This window comes from Rhopilema esculentum, chromosome 2 (genome assembly GCF_057945365.1).
Source record: "Rhopilema esculentum isolate cy_ngs chromosome 2, ASM5794536v1, whole genome shotgun sequence".
NCBI lineage: Eukaryota > Metazoa > Cnidaria > Scyphozoa > Rhizostomeae > Rhizostomatidae > Rhopilema > Rhopilema esculentum.
The window spans coordinates 1,055,108-1,071,361 of NC_142816.1; the positions used below are offsets into that span (position 1 = coordinate 1,055,108).

The following is a 16,254-nucleotide window of genomic DNA, read 5'->3' on the forward strand; positions in this document are numbered from 1 at the left end:
AAAAGAAACTTGTAATAGATTATGTAATGTTTACAACGATGTTTACAATGTTTACTTTTTTGGGTTGTTACATTCGAAATCAAAACTAGAACAACAAATTTTTTCACAAGATCTTATTACAATGGATTCTTTCAAGAATGTTCCATCTTTCTCTTCGCTTCATTTTCGTTCTTTGATTAGAAACCTTTCATAAAAGTTACTTAGTTATTTACTTGGTATTCATAAAATACAGCATTTTAGTGTGCTCGGAAGTGTTTGAAAACTTTACAATCATTTTACAGTTTGATAAATTTTTAGTGAAAAATTTTAGGCAAACCTGAAAGATTGGAGACTTTGCGAAGCCCATTAGTGCTATTCCAAGAAAAGTGCTAACTGCGCCCAGGAACACGCTACCACCAATTGTAGTGAGTGCCTCTTTTATCTTCCCGTTTACCGTATGTTCTCTAGATATGACAAAGGCGTGTGCAATGTGAGCACTGTAGTCAACTGTGAAACCAAGAGACATCACTAAAGTTATCATTGTTATTGTGTTTAATTGTACATCCCACAAATACATTAAGCCAAATAGTTCCACAATCAGGGATGCAAAGCCAATAAGGATGAAAAATATGATCAATGGATGAATGCAAAATGGTATAAGCACAACAGCGATAACAGCCGATACACATATCAAATTCCTGATTACTTCCTCCACGATGACCGCATACTGCTCGAAGTAGACAAACGGATCTCCTATGACAGAAAACTTGAGTTTGCTTTGCTTACTAAGGTCACGGCGAATTTTCAGCATGGCATCTTTTTGATCGTTAGAATTACTTGTATCTTTGTAGTAAACCACGACCCTGCTAGCTGCAATGTCTCCCTTTGCATCAAATCTGACGTCTGCTTTGAACTGCTTATATTGAGGAATCGACAGAAACTTCTGCATAGCACTTTTGAAACCTTTGCCATCGGCCTTTATTGCATATTTGTTGCAGTATGCTTCGAATGCATGAACCCAAGAAAGATTACGATTGAGATAGTAACCAGTTTCGTAGGCGATCCGCACAGAATTTGCAATTTCCTTTCTTACACGAGGGTCTGAATAGTTAACCTTGCTCGTCACCTGAATGTTTACAGGAATGGTTAAAGGAAAATTGCTTTCAAGCACCTTTACATAATTGGAAAACTCTGAATTTGGCATGGCCAATGTCCTTCTATTGAAACGAGTATCTACGTTTATGCACCCAAAAATGCCCATTGCCACCATTGCTATTGTGAGAAGAATAACGAAACATTTTACCGGCCATTTCAAGAGACTGTTTCCGTAAGCCTTCAGTATTCTCGCTGAAAATGGTGCATTGCTTTTCATGTTAATACAATTTTTATCAGGAGCATTCAGAACTGGCAGACAAGCACTTCTTTTCATGTCGATTCGTTTAGCATCAAGAAACAGAAACACAACAAAAACAGTTACTTGGAACAGGAATTCGACACTGATGCACATTGCAGTATATATGCAGAAATATTTGATGTCAAGAAATGCACTTGATGTCCCAATAAAGAAGGCAATGACATCAGTTATTGTTGTCATAGTGATTGTTGCCCCGACTTTGGCAATAGCATTAGACACCCGCCTTCTTGGAGCAAATTTTGGAGACTGCCTATCAAATTCATCCACGATGATAAACATGTCATCTATTCCAACACTTACAACTAGAAAGGGCACGATACCAACTAGTCGAATGAATGGTATGCCAAATAGCATTGTCAGCCCAATGCCACATAGAATACCTAAAGCAGTTGATACTACTCCGAAGAAAGCCAGCAAATTGTGTCCTTGTACCGGATTGACAAATTTAGATAAAACTAGGCAAGAAAATGTTGACATGATGGTGAACGTTACACTTATTAGGCCAATATCATGCGAGGAACTGTCTCCAATAGCATCATCCATACTTCTTTCGGCAGAGAAAAAAACGCTTACGTTTTTTAATGATCCTCTTGCCAGCTTCAATGAAGAAAGAAACGACTTTTCCCATTCCATGATTTCCTTTGTTTCAGTCTCCTGTTTCATGTACATCACAGTTCGAATAGCTTTCGCAGTGACAGTTTTTGCTGAAGTATTTAAGTTGAAGCCAGCAAGAGCTTCTTGTACATTGACTGCTGTACTCCGTCCATTTGACATTAGCAAACTAGGATTCGAAATCGCTTTTTTTAAAGTTTCATAAATACGAGTATCGTTGCTGGTACCATTTGCGAAAATTTCTAGAATGTTCACTTGTCGGCAAACTGAATTGCTGATTGAAGCATTTTGCTCTTTCTTCAGAAACTTTGGTACTGGGTAGCAAAGTCTTTTGTATCCTGGTAATGAAGCAATTTCCTTAAGAACAGAAACAATTTCCGGCAAACAGTTTTTAGAGAGAATATTTTGGCCGTTCTTTGGGGTGAATAGTATCTCTTCAGCTCTTGCGATGAAGATGTTTCGGAAAAAGGGCTTTCCTTCATTTAGTGCAGACTCTGAAACTGAGTTTTGGGGCACAAGAAGTTCACGAGTTCTTGTTTCTGAGCGGAATCTTATGAGCCCTAGACAACTTAAGCCTATAACCAAAGCTGAGATCAACAAGATTCTTTTTGGATGCTTTGTTACACGGAGGGCAAAGTATTCCATTCCATTTTCAAGGCGTGCCAGCACTGTACGCATTGCACACAAATAAAAGATCCATGTTTTTTGGAGACTACTCCGCTCCTTTCTGTCGTTTGCTTTATTGCTGCCCATTGTTAGGGAAACAAAGTCCTAGGAAAAAGATAATACCATTTTATTCACTCAGATTTGCTCCATATATGGGTAGCAATTGAATGGCACTGCTGTCCAAGTTCATTGTTACGACTTGTCAATATATTCGTTCGATAGAACTATAAGTTGTAAAACATGAAATATGGAATGTTGGGATGCATAGTTTCAGAATGATGGTATTAGATTTTTGCGATATAGAATCTTGAAAAATATAATCACTGAATATAGAGTAAGCAGTTTCCACAAACTGATATTGAGTGCTAATGACAAAATTGCTTCTCAAAACATTTTTGCATTTTCTAAATTTTTTTATCCCATCTTTGAGTTTCCATATACCAAGACAGTTGTTCTGTCATCTCAAAAAGCCACTATTCTAAATTTCAACATTTCACTTTTTTATTCTGGTTATTGACTGTATTAAAAGTTCTTAGAAGTTCAATATTTGCAACAAGAAAAATTGAACTGCCAATGGACACCAATCAAACATCGAAATCATCACTTGTGGTCTTTACAAGGCAGGCTATACCGTAAGACTATAGTTTTAAGGCAGACTATAACCCCAAGCCTGGGGAATTGGTCCTTTTTTGATCTTCCAAAGTTTATAGCGTTTTTTCTGCCTTAAAATATCATTATCCAGCAATCACACTGTATAGAGTATTAAATGGAATCGTGACAACTCATCATTTTTATGCAGTTTTTATTTGGGGGAGACTCAAATGCAAAGCTAGATCTCTAACATCTCTAACATTGAAGCAGGATTCATTTAATGATTGAAAATGCAAATATAGAACACGATTGGCCATCTAGTTGCCTGAGTAAAGCTTTATATCCTCGTTTGGTTTTATTGGGGTTTGAGATCCTTGTTCTATTTGACCATATTTATTAGAGTTATTAAACAATTCTAATTCTAATAAGAAACAGTAGAATTTTTCTTTAGAAGGAAAAACCCTGATTCCTTGCTAGCTTCTTTGTTTCAAAGCCAGGTTTCTTCAATCAGCTATAAGCATATAAAAATACAGGAAACATAACGTAAATAGAAAACCATTTGTAAAGAAATAATAAGAAAATGGAAATTTAAAGAAAAATTCAGGGAATTGTAAATAAAAACGAAATTTTTAAATAAATTATATTAAAGGGTTAACAAGTTTTAAATTTCACTTGCCTATCAATTTTGGCTGAAGAATTTCGCTAATATATTTATCAGTGTTGCGGTATCACCTTCATTGATATCTTGACACCAAGTAACCAACTGTTACAGCCAATTATCATTGATAATTATACTATTGTTCTCAGACCCACTGTCAATTAAAGGGTTTAGATGTTGAATGACAAACTGCGTTTACTATGAATATACTGTTGTAGTTAACAAATGTTGGCTTCTATCAAACACAAGATGTATTACCAAATGTATTACTTTTCACTAAAAGTATTATCAGTAGAATTTTATCCGGTGCGCTACCATGCAACCAGGATTTTCGGGCTCCAAATTGTTGTAAAAGTTAAAGCAATCTATTAAGCAGCTTTCTTTGTCACTGTAACGGAGCTAAACTTGCATTTTGCAACATGTTTTACAACGTTTTGAGTGCTTTGTTCCCAAATGTTGTTGTTGCTAGCACGTCGATTAAATAGAAAAGAAATAAGAAAACCAGGGTGAATTTCAAAATGATCAGAATCAACTGGGATCCAAGTTTACCGCTTTTTCTTACTTTTAATTAAAACTTTATCAGACTATTTTTCTGCGGCCAAAGCCACGTGTGACAACAACTTGCGGTTGTATTACGTTCGATCTTTAGGTAACTCAACTCGAGATGAGCACTAGATTTATCGAATTATTTTTTTAACTCAGTGCTCAAGTGTCTGTATCTCATTTTATTACCAAATGCAATAAAGCTACTTTTTAGAAACACAAAAACGTAATATAAGATAACATGGAATAGAACACTTCTTTCTGCTTCTCTTTGTCAAATAAATAAAAAATTGGTATCTTACCAAGGGTGTAGACTTAGAGGGGCTCAGTGTCTTGAAAAAATTTTTGAGGACCCGCCCCCTCCCCTCGTGAACTACCGTAAAGCTCTATCAAGCTCACCCTCTCTATTAGCCCCCCTTTCTATTATGGCCCCCTTATAAAGCAAAATTTTAAAATAACCCCCTTTCCCAATTAAGCATCTCTGTTGTAGCCGCCAATGTCAAACAAGGAAAACATGCGCATGTTGGAGTGGGACTCTTCACGATTGTGATAATGAAAAGGTTATGTGCATTAAATACAGCTTATGTAAAGATTGACTCAAAATTTGCTTATGTGTCCCAGTTTTATCAATTGATCTTGGTGGCTCTGATGAAGGTAAGGAAATTGCAAATGATTAATTTTAATAAACTTTCGAAATGGATAGCAAAGTTTTTGGGGACATTTGAAAGACATTTTTATAACAAAAAATGCATAAATACATTATTACAACATTTTTTACTTTGAATCATTGATTAACTTCCCTCTCTTTTCAGCTCCCCCCCCTCCCTACAACTCAAAAAATAAACACGCCCCCTCCTTTTCTGGTTGAGGTTGAGATTGAGGCTGGTCAACCTTAATAGTCATGTGCTCGTGTTTCTGATTGGCCTATTTCGATCCACAACTGGGTATATATATTTCCTAATGTAGAGTTTCCGGTCTATGTTCTGAGTGTCAGACGAAAAGCTTTAGTTTGCTAAATGTTTGCTTTTTTCAAAGCCATTTTCAAGTTTTGTACCACCAGTTTTGATCAAATCCAAATATGTGGAAGGGAACAGCAAAATGTAAACAATTCAATAGGACAAGAAAGTCGGTAGAAAATGTAGGAGATTTAGAAAAAGAAATTGGAGTTGCTGTAGCTGCAGGACACTTAACCAAAAAGAAAGGGAAGTCTATGAGAAAAATCTAAGGAAATTGGGAATAACGCACAATGGCAATAAAAATCAATGTAATTTTTTCCATTATAAAACAACTTTTAAGATTGGAGCTTTTTGGACACGAAGAAACAAGAAGAAACAAGAGAAGAAGAAACCCCCCGAAATCGATAGAAACCGGCACATTTTTTTGGAAATGTTCTCTATGCCTCTAGGTATCACAATGAAAAGCTTGGTGCTTTGTTCAAGCCTGTTACGTCTGTTCAAGCTTTCCACATTTAGCGACTGGATTAAATCTAAATTAATTGCTAAGCTTCCCAATTCTTCCTTATTGTTTAATTTTTTGAAGGTGATCAGCAAGTTCTGCATGGTTTCCTTAAATCTTAGCGTAAATCTTTTTCAGGCCAGTGCCCAAAACTAGAATTAATTCCGTGTCTGTAGAGGGATCCATGTTTGCAAAAAATTGGATTGTTCGGGAGACAAATCTTCAAAACGGTTCTGCTATCATTTACTTATCAAGTGCTATGGCTTGAGCAAAAAAAGGTTTATCTCTACAGGTATCTACAGCTAAATTTCCCTGAATTAAAAAAAAATACTTGAAATTCTTTAGCTGTTGACACCATCCTCGGCAATTCAGTGTGTCGAATAAGAAAATTAAAAATTATAATATCAGACCTTTGAACATTTTAAATCAGGTTTGTAGAACAGGAGGGGGGGGGGAGCTCAGGAGGGCAGTCTTATTTTTCTGAGTAATTCTAAATTATCATGGCTAACTTCTGCCAGGTTCTTCATTTTCAAAATTTATTTACTACTTTAGGTTCTTTGTTTTTAAAATTTTGCTACTCAAGTAGCAGGTAGAGATTGGAAAATGATGTGATTCTAGAAAAAAATGAAAAGGTAAAGAAGTTGATATTGAGGAGCCATGCACATGAAAACAACTTGTTCATTTCTTACAGTGAAAGTCTCTATGACCCTTCTACATTTGTTTGGCTTTAAACTACTGCTTTGGATCTATATATCGGAACAAGCCCAAAACATATTTCTACTGTCTGGTTTCCGCCAAAGGAAAAGGAATCTTTCGAATTTAGATGCTACCCGTTTGCTTGAAGCAATTTTTAATAACGCAAGCTTTTTTTTTAAATAATATCCACATGCTGAAAGCTTTTTGATGGTTTTAATATATTTTCTTGTGCCGTTGTTAAATTTCTTAGCTTATGCAACATTATTATCATTAGGTTGGGACATAATCTCTCAGCTTTTTTCCTAGCATTTCTTATTGTTTCAGTAAATTAAAACGCCTTGCAACCTCCAAATAATTTCATGTAATAGAGCCCTATCTGGACATTTACCGCCATGCCCAACATCATCGGCGGGCTCCCCAAAAACACCTCCTACCTCGGTAGGCCCCTGGTATCTAATGTGTTCAGAATTCGTTTAGATTTAGCGTGCGATTTTGAGATGGTTTTTGGCGATCATTGTTAAGCACATTAAAGCTAGTAAAAAAGAAGGGATGGTATGTTGCAATATTATTCTTGTTCTTTTCGCCTTTAGTATTGTTGGGTTCTTTTTTACAAATCTTCCTAGCTTGTTAGCTATTTGCAAGGACAGGGCCCCTTCGGTACCCCTATGAAGTGAACATTAATTTTTTACGCCCCTCGCCTCCCTTGCCCCCTTCCCTGCCAGCACGCCACTGATTCTAGACAAATTTACTTAAAGAATGGTAGACTACATTTTTTGTCACTTTTGCCTAAAAGTATTACCTTGTTCTGTAGAAAATCGGGGGCCGTAGCCCCCCTGGCCCCTACGGTTTCACCGGCCCTGTCAAATTTTATACTTCAAAAAAAAGCTAATACTTTAAAGAACAAGGAACTCATTGGGGAGGTTGTTTCAAACACTAGTATTATAAGTTTTTTTCACGTTTGTTTTTAGAAAGACATATTTCTTAAACAAAGTAACATATGCGCATCAAAATTTACTCGGAACAAAAATAGAAGGTAAAAGACTAGCAGAGGATAAGAAAAATATTTGAAAATTATAACCGTAATAAAAAAACATTTTTAATTTTATTCTTGAAACAACGTTAACATTGTCGGGCTGATTGCCTCTCCGTGCAAAATTTCTATTCGACCTTAAAAATATAATCATGACTGGATCATTATCTCGAATATAATATATACACTTAACAACAACAATTTTCAGCGGATATACTTGCCGCGACATATCTGAATTTAGTCGTAACAAAATTTCATCGTTGTCACAGAGCAGATAACAACAGTTTACTTATTTTTCTGTCTCATAGGTAACAATTCCATGAAGGCTTGAACACCAGCTGGAATTTATTCTCAAATGAGAGTGAAGGCAAATCAAAAGAGATGCTATGGCAGGGGCCTCGTGGCTAGGCTGGACACCGGGAAACTTCCCGGTGGACCCCTTTCAACTGCGTTTGTAACCCAAGAAAATATTTATTATTAACAAAATTCTTGGCGAGAAAATTTTTATATGTAGACTCAAGTTCACAGTTCAGAATTAAAGGAGATCAACATATACAAACAGGCCCTGTGAAAGAGATGAGTTGAATATGAACAGGTCCGCCGAATGGGAGACAACGAGTGGCAAATAGCCTCAGGACCTCGAGAACTGAATTTTTACGAAACGCAACAGAGTGTGTCTAAAAAAATGTAAAACGTGGTAAACGACTGTAAAAAACATTCTGAAATGTGTTTCAAGCTAAATAAAAGGGCGTGACCACAAAATTTTTCTGCTCGCTACGCTCACAATGCATCTTTCTTGTTTGGTGCATGGTTTCCAAGAAGGTACCATTTTTGGCGAGCTGTAGTTTGTTATTGGAGATGTCAAACAAAACGCGGGCCTCCTTATGGTAATTTTCTCCCTTTTCTTTTCTAGGAGCCAGAACGCCCCTGTGCCATGGCACTCTTAATAATATGTTTCGAAGAATTGCTGGCCAACATTTTAAAAAAAACTCAGTGAATTTTAAAAAATATATGATCATGGAAAAAAAGTTTATAAATCGTGTGTAATTAAAAATATGATTATATTTTTGTTATTATAGATTATTATTTTATTATTGTAAATTTCATCAAATAAAATTATAACAATCGGAAAGTATAAAACAACTTTATTTGTAAAAGGCGGTCTGGAAAATTTGATCTCTCTAGAGTTCAAAATTTGGGTTGAAAAACCCAAATACCTTGAATGAACCAAAAATGATAGATACGGTTGAATTACAAAATAGAGGTGCATTTTTTCGAATACACTCTTTTTTTCATAAGAACAATTTTATAAGAACACGAGCCTCAAAACTGGTCAAAAGTTAAGAACAAATTGAGAACAAGCTGAGGCTGAGCTTGTGCAAAATGCAATTTTGAATAACGTTTTTTCTCAAAATCGAGGACTTTTAGCGATGTGTGGGTGCTTTTTCGGTGAATATTCAAATTTGTCAGCAAATTAAAGCTATCTCACTCACTTTGTTGGCAAATGAAGCCTGAACACCTCCTTAGAGCAAAAAAGCTAGCAATATCACTGCTTACACCCTCTTAATTTAAAGAAAAAATTAAGAACAATCCAGTCTCAGATTTTTCGAAAAAATTAAGATTAGTCAGCCTGAATTTAAATTTACTGGTTCTTATAAAATAAAAGAGTGTAGGCGCAAAAAACAGTTAGAACTATTTTTACGAGCTATAGTGAAATGAAGGAGGTCCAAGAACCGCAATGATGAGGATGATGGTGCCTTAATTTAAATTGACTATATAAAAAGGATACACAGATGTAATTTCTAGCCCCATAGAATAGCTTAAACATGCCAATTTTCAAAATTCTTGAAACGAAAAATTTCGTCGGGACGAACTCTCATGTCATTTAGAATTTAGTCAAAAAATATTTCGCTAGAATATTTGTCCGAAATTTTGTCAGGATGAAATATTTTGTGATTAATTTATTAATTTTGAGATTAAAAAAATGCTTTGATTGATAATTATTCTGCATTTGTATTGGATTTGAAATTTAGTTCTAAATTTGTACAGCTTTTAGAAAACAGAGATGTAAAAAGAAGCAATAGGTTGAGTTACAAACCTTAGGTTGAGACTCTGCTTCGTAAGGCCCTTAGCAGCAGCAAAGGCGATATGACTTTTGGCATGAAGATTTGAAGATTTAAAATACCCTAAACATGCCACTTCGCGATTTAGCCAATCGCTGAGCTGTGCGTAGGTTTGACTGACAACAGGAACAAAAGTAGGATGCTACTTCCACAATGAGGAAATTACTTGTGAAAATAAAGTGAATCGTTGACAGTTACAGACAAGTCAGAGATTTGCGGTTTCCTTAAGTAATTTGTTTCCTCGTCCTTCAGCTAGGAAGCTGAGACGGCCATTAACTGATACATTTTTAGTGGGCCTGTGTTGAGCTTTGGAGAGGAAAAGTAACAAACTGGTTGTTTCCTTGGTCGGGGCTTGTTCTTTAGAAAATATATCTGGCCTAAAGAAGACTTTTTTTAGAATAGATGGCAATAAGCCTGACTGGTTAACCAAATAAGAAAACTTAAAAGCAAATCTATCTCTATTTGCAGCAAAATTTCCAATGTGCAAGGTTGAATAGCTTCGCCTCAATTAGATCTAAGTCCTTTTTTGCTGTCAGAGGAAGGATGGTTTGGAAAAGCGAACTTTTTCTTAACAGGCACTTTAACATTGAGTGAGTTAAACAGATACGCGATATTATAGCAAGATATAAAAAGAAAAGGGATATAAAAATATTTGTCCGAATGTCTGCATATGCTTTGGTAAAGGGAACTAAAGGTACAGGGGTAAGAGCCGAAAGAAAAATTCAATAAGCAGGGGGTGGATTGAGTTTGAGGGGTGGGAGAGTTTGGAAAATTCGGGAATGACAATTCTGCTAGGGTCTTAAATGCAGAATACAAGGAAAACATAAATTATCGATGAACAAAACTCGTTTTGGTACCAAAACATTGGTTAAACTTCTATTTCAATCAACCCTTCAACTTTACGCTTCTTCGAATTTTGACCAAGAGGAATTCAAGGCAGTGGATTTAACAGAGAGCATGAAGACTGCAGGATAATGTCCGCTGTGACAGGCGTCTTTCTTGTTCATTTGAGGTTATTAATCGGTCGATATTCGAAAGATTTGCAGAAGTAGAATTGTAAGAAGTGATTGGTAAATTTATCAAGTCTCCAATCGATAATAACTTAAGTTAAGCGTAGGTATGGGTAAAGCTGTGACAGCCTCAAAGCAGTCTATCCTCTATTGTGCTCAACTTTTATTTTCGCTGTTAACTTTCTAACTCGGGAATGAAATACCAATACAAAATGAAGGACATAAAGCTCCCTCAGAAAAACATGCCATAGACATCAGAAGGTCAGTCATGACGCAAAGCTATGCCAACAAGGCATTGCTACATATAGAATCAGAATGAGGGAGTTATGTCAATAGTGAAAGAAAATGCTTCCATTATCATCATTCATTTTATTCCAGTAATTAAATCTTCTTGCCATTTCTTATAGCTTCTTGCTCGCAGTTTCAAATGCAGTCCACAACCGCAGCTAGGCCAGCCAAAGCAAGTATCGTAATCCGTTAAGACGGGAAGACCTATAGTTGATATAAGCCAATCATGCAGGGGACAGACTGTCTTTATTCAATATAAGTAAGACATTACATGATATATAAAGAAAAAATTATTCACAGTTCTTCGTTGATGTTTTGATAAAACTATGCAGAACCCCTTTTGTTCCAATTGCTCTAAAACAATCATGCCCCCCTCTCCCAATAATTTCACCATTTTATGATAGTTTGAAGTAAACTGGACACTTCTGTAAAGTACTTTAAAGTAGTGTGATTCCAACTACAAAGGAGGCACAGCCCAAAGATAGGTAGATACGATAAAACAAAGCTCCCTCAGATAAACAACATGTTCTTCCTTCCAACATAAGAAACAAAACTGCCCCTCAAAGAGAACAGCCTCCTCGATCTTGTAGGTCTAGAACCACCGTTATAACAAGTGATTCTGCCATCGGATCAGGCAACATCATTTAGATTGGACTACAATTGTGATTTCCCATATGCACCTGATTTGATATCTACAGTTAGCCGGTCACGTGCTAACGTTTTTCTGATAGGCCTATTTCGGTCAATAACAGGGTAAAATTTTCCATCATATTATTTTGGAACCTTATTCTGGTGTTTCGTACTTTGAGAAGTTTCAGACGAAAAGCTATATATATGCTGGAAAATGTTTGGTTTTTTCAAAAGATTAAAAAGTTGAATGCAACGGTTTCTGAATCAAATTGGCAATCGTTTTTAATTAGCTATGATGCCTTAGAATATCTTCAAGTAGAAGTCATGAAAAATCTTCAGTTAACATGATTTTTGACACTTGCCTATGTATAATTGTTAAGAGTTTAATTTCTTCTTTATTCAAGTTCTAAAGTAGTTATTCTATTCTTAAATTTATGAGAAATTAATATGCTGTTTAAATTTTTGCCGGAACGGAAATCCTAAATTTCTGTAATAACTGTAAGCTAGATATCACAAAAGTTGTTCCTGAAAGCTGAGGTACTCGACTTAACAATAGCTGCTCTATATCCTTGTGATAACCATTGGTAGAAACAAGGGTCAAATTACTGCAGTAAACTACAGTACAGTGAAGGTTACTACAGTAAAACCCTGCATAATGAACCACCTTTAGCCTTAAATTGCATGGCTTTGATCTCTTAAATAAGGACACAACTGTTCTAGGTTCTTATATAGAAGTTGCTAAACTTTGAATTTGAAGGTCAGCAAGAGAGCTGGTGTCTACTTTCATTATAAATACAGTACCCAATTTTTAATGCTTGCAGAAAAGAGAAAATGAGAAGAATGAGTATATTTTAGAGTAAACAGAGAATATTATCTCAAAATTTTAAATAAGGTATGCTCAGTAATTGCCGACTACCAATGAATCTTCTTCGATATAAATCTCTTTATCAGCATATTTTTGCAAAAAAGTACTCGGTGAAGAGATCATTTCCAGTTAATGATAAATTTTTATCACAAGTCTATCTTGATCTGTGTTCATTGTATTGGCCATTTGTTTTCCCAGAAAGAAACCACCACATTGAGGGAAAAAATTGTATAATACTCATAATACTTCAGAATATGGCAGGTTTCATACTATGAATATGTCGTGGAAAATCACTTAAAACATTAAACTTTTATAGAAAAAAGGGCAACACAACACTTCCATTGCGACTTATACTTTTCTTGTGTTGTGAGTGACAAGTCATCTGTTTAAACCAGGTATTAAGAATCTTAATAAGAAGCACTTCCCTAAGTTTTTAATTCGTATTTCTTTCAAAAGAAGCTTTTAGGCCTAAGTGAAAAAGGAGGTTCCTTTGTGCGGGTTTTTACTGTACTCAAAGTGACACGTGATTTGGAGGAAATCTAATCCCTTCTACATATCTCCAGATTTGTTGATGCTCAAGGCTTTGGATTTAGACACAAATATAATCTTCTAAAATAATGACAATTTACCAATGATGACGTCATAAAGACTTGTTGCAATTTGTTATTTATCTAACAGAGAATTCATCTTAAGTCAAAAATTAAGAAATGGAAACGCAATTTTGCAAGTGTTTTGCAAAAATAAACACAAAACGTGCAGCAGATTTCAAACTATGTCGTCGTAAAGAAATAGCTTTATCGATTATGATGTCATCAAAAATTGGAGAAAATCATTTTCCATCTCATAAAGAGAACTCTCTTGCGAATTTGAGCGCATATGATGACGGACATGTAAAAGCATTTTGGAATGCGGAAAATTTTTACCAAGGCTTATTCTCTTCGGTCAACTTCCCTTTCAGATTATACTTCCCTTTCAGATTAATAATCTTTTGAGGATGAAGATACCGCCCATACTTCCCTTTCAGATCGTTTCAGCAAAGCTACAGTTGATGCATAGATAGTGACTATATATGGATTTTCCTGCACAGGAATGTGCGTACACAATCGCATACGTGAAAAACTGCGCGTGGGAACCGCGTCAACGATTAGCACAACGATTACGTATTTGAACAATTGAGCTGAGCACTATGTTTTTTTCGACCGACAACTCTCAGGTTTTCTTGCAACTTTTCTAGTAAGAGACAAATTCCAAGAAGCAAAATGATTTGAAACATCTCCGTTGCCTGCTAGACTTGTTCGAGATAAGTGGATACATAAGAAATAAAAATATCACTTTGAGGTATCTAAGTACTGAAAAACATTTTCGAAAAAAAATTTGGGGCCTCATGTAAGCGTGCAGTATTCTGGGCCTAGGGCTCGCTGTTCCTAATGCAATAATACGATACTTAATGGAAGTTCCAAAATTGGAAAAAAATGTTCTGCAGGCCCTCAGATTCAATGTTTGAACATGACAGGTTTCTAGGAAGGTAGATTACTTTAATGCTAACCAAATTTGGGAATACACATCAGAACAGCGGAGGACTCAGTCCCCCTACTTGTTTGTGCTTCAATCAGACAAGAATCATGTAACGCATAGAAAGCTGAAACAAAATGTTCCCTCCAGCACATGCCTGCCATTGTAAACAGAACAAAAACAGAAGACGTGTAGTGTGTGACATCTTTACAAAGAATGGAATGTACTTTTCAAGATTTCTTACTGAGAACATTTAGTGACTGTTTTCTATAGACAAGACAATATTTTTTATTCGTTGCTTTTAGAACTTTGCTTAAAGTTATGTGTGTCGGAAATGTTGCGCTTGTCGCTAAAAGTTGAGATTATGATCTTGGTTTGTCGGTAATTGTGAACAATTATCATCATTTCATACAATTACTTGAAAAATTCAAGGAGATTGGCTTTACTCGAACACATTTCACCGGTCAAAAACTGTCGTCTTTAACCACAAATAAAGGTTGCGGAAAAGAGAAAGCTAAAGCTGTAGCCTTTTCTACATGCTCATTCAAGAAGGAATTCTTCGCAGAACATTTTGAAGATGTTGCTTTCTTTTGTTGCACTTCATACCTCTTTCCATTTTCTTCTATTTTTACCTAGCTTTGTTTTGTTTCAGTCCATATTATTCTAGAGTCAGCTCCTACAATTCTGACTCTCCACATTCGCATCGCTTATATCATTTCAAACTCATTCCTCGTTGTTAAACTTTTTTCCTATTCGGGCGCTTGAAAGTTTATTAAAAAACCAACTCCAACCTCTTTCCCATTATTATGTCAAAATCAAACCTCTTTGAACCATGGGAACTATTGTAAAAGAAAGCTAACAGGCATTGTCTAGGATCCCCCTTTGGTCAAACTTGATGTTGTAAATATCTTAGATGCATTTTCTGCTAATCCCTATAATTTCATACGTATTTCCAAACATTTTCTTGAGTTCGGCCAATATTCCTAACCATGGTGGTGACCTTTAGTAAACCCCCGGAACAATCTAAACACTTTGCCACCCCAAACTGTAACGGGGTTTAGTTGGCCGGCGGGAGACGATAACTCAGAAAGAGAATCTGTTTATTGTAAACTGAAGTTTCATGTCGATACGATTCCCCCTACAAATCTGCTAATCATACGTTATATACAAGTTGCATTTGACAGATTATGATTAATGTGTGATTTGCAGTTCGATTACCATCATAAGCGAAACGAGGTTAGCGGAAGAGAGACTAATCCTGTTACACTACAACCTTCCAGTAAAGTCTCGCCAGCCCTGCCTAAGCTACTGATGTTTCCATAATGCCTGCTGCTCAACCAATCAATTAGCCTGGCTGCTCAACCAATGATCGGGAAAATATCAACCCCTATTATGCTTCGACTGGAAAATTACATATTGAGATTTACTTGAATAACTAAGCCCTACCATTAGGCCAATGATTTGCTCTGTAGGAAGATACTATTTCATTGCGGATTTTTATGTTTGAGGGGTTTAGCCATCCACCAATCAAAAGTTTAGTTGTAGAAACACTACAGCGACGCTTAATGCAGCCAGATTTAACTCTAGAAATTCATACACTATAGAAAAAATAAACTCTTGATCAAAACCCGCCGTTAAATCTTCTTTGCTACATTCTTCTCCCATTTAAAAGTCATTTAGCTAGAAAACGCTAATTTTCCCCCACAATGGCAAGGATTTTCTCTTTCCTCTTATCCTACGTCACAATAAAACCCTAGGCAATACAGTGAAAATTATGCCAAGCCAAATAAAGGATTGTAGAACCCCCATGTCAATCTTTTACGCCAATGCCCACATCCCTGGCTTTCTTCTTTCTTTCTTTATTTAAAGTTGGCACAATCTCTTGCTATACTGGAGCTAATTAAAACCAACTAATTTAAATTACCAACGATAAATATAACGTAAATCAATGTTCCTTGCAAAGATCACATTTACAATTAAACGATGAAAATTACAAGATTTTTTGTTGATTATTTGAAAAGTTGTTGAGTATTTTATTTCATTTGGAAGTTAGTTCAATATTTGGCTACATCTGTATGAGACGGTATTAAATTCATAGGTTTTTCAATGTGGCTCCGCTGTGTTGAATTTGGAATTTCTTAAGGTATATGGTGGTAACTAATGAAAACTAATAGCAATATTT

The 16,254-nt window shown here is 35.7% G+C and overlaps 1 protein-coding gene across 1 annotated transcript in view; it reads right to left on the reverse strand.

Moving 5' to 3' along the window:
• The window catches only part of LOC135695414 (uncharacterized), a 28,379-nt gene extending 18,487 nt beyond the window's left edge, over nt 1–9,892 (reverse strand). Inside the window, exons 1-2 of the mRNA XM_065214501.2 lie at nt 9,743–9,892; nt 317–2,776 (exon numbers count right to left, since the gene is read on the reverse strand). Of these exons, the coding sequence (XP_065070573.2) occupies nt 317–2,758 (2,442 nt within the window). The 5' untranslated portion in view covers nt 2,759–2,776; nt 9,743–9,892. The remainder of the gene's footprint in view (nt 1–316; nt 2,777–9,742) is intronic.
• Between the last annotated feature and the right edge of the window lie 6,362 nt (nt 9,893–16,254).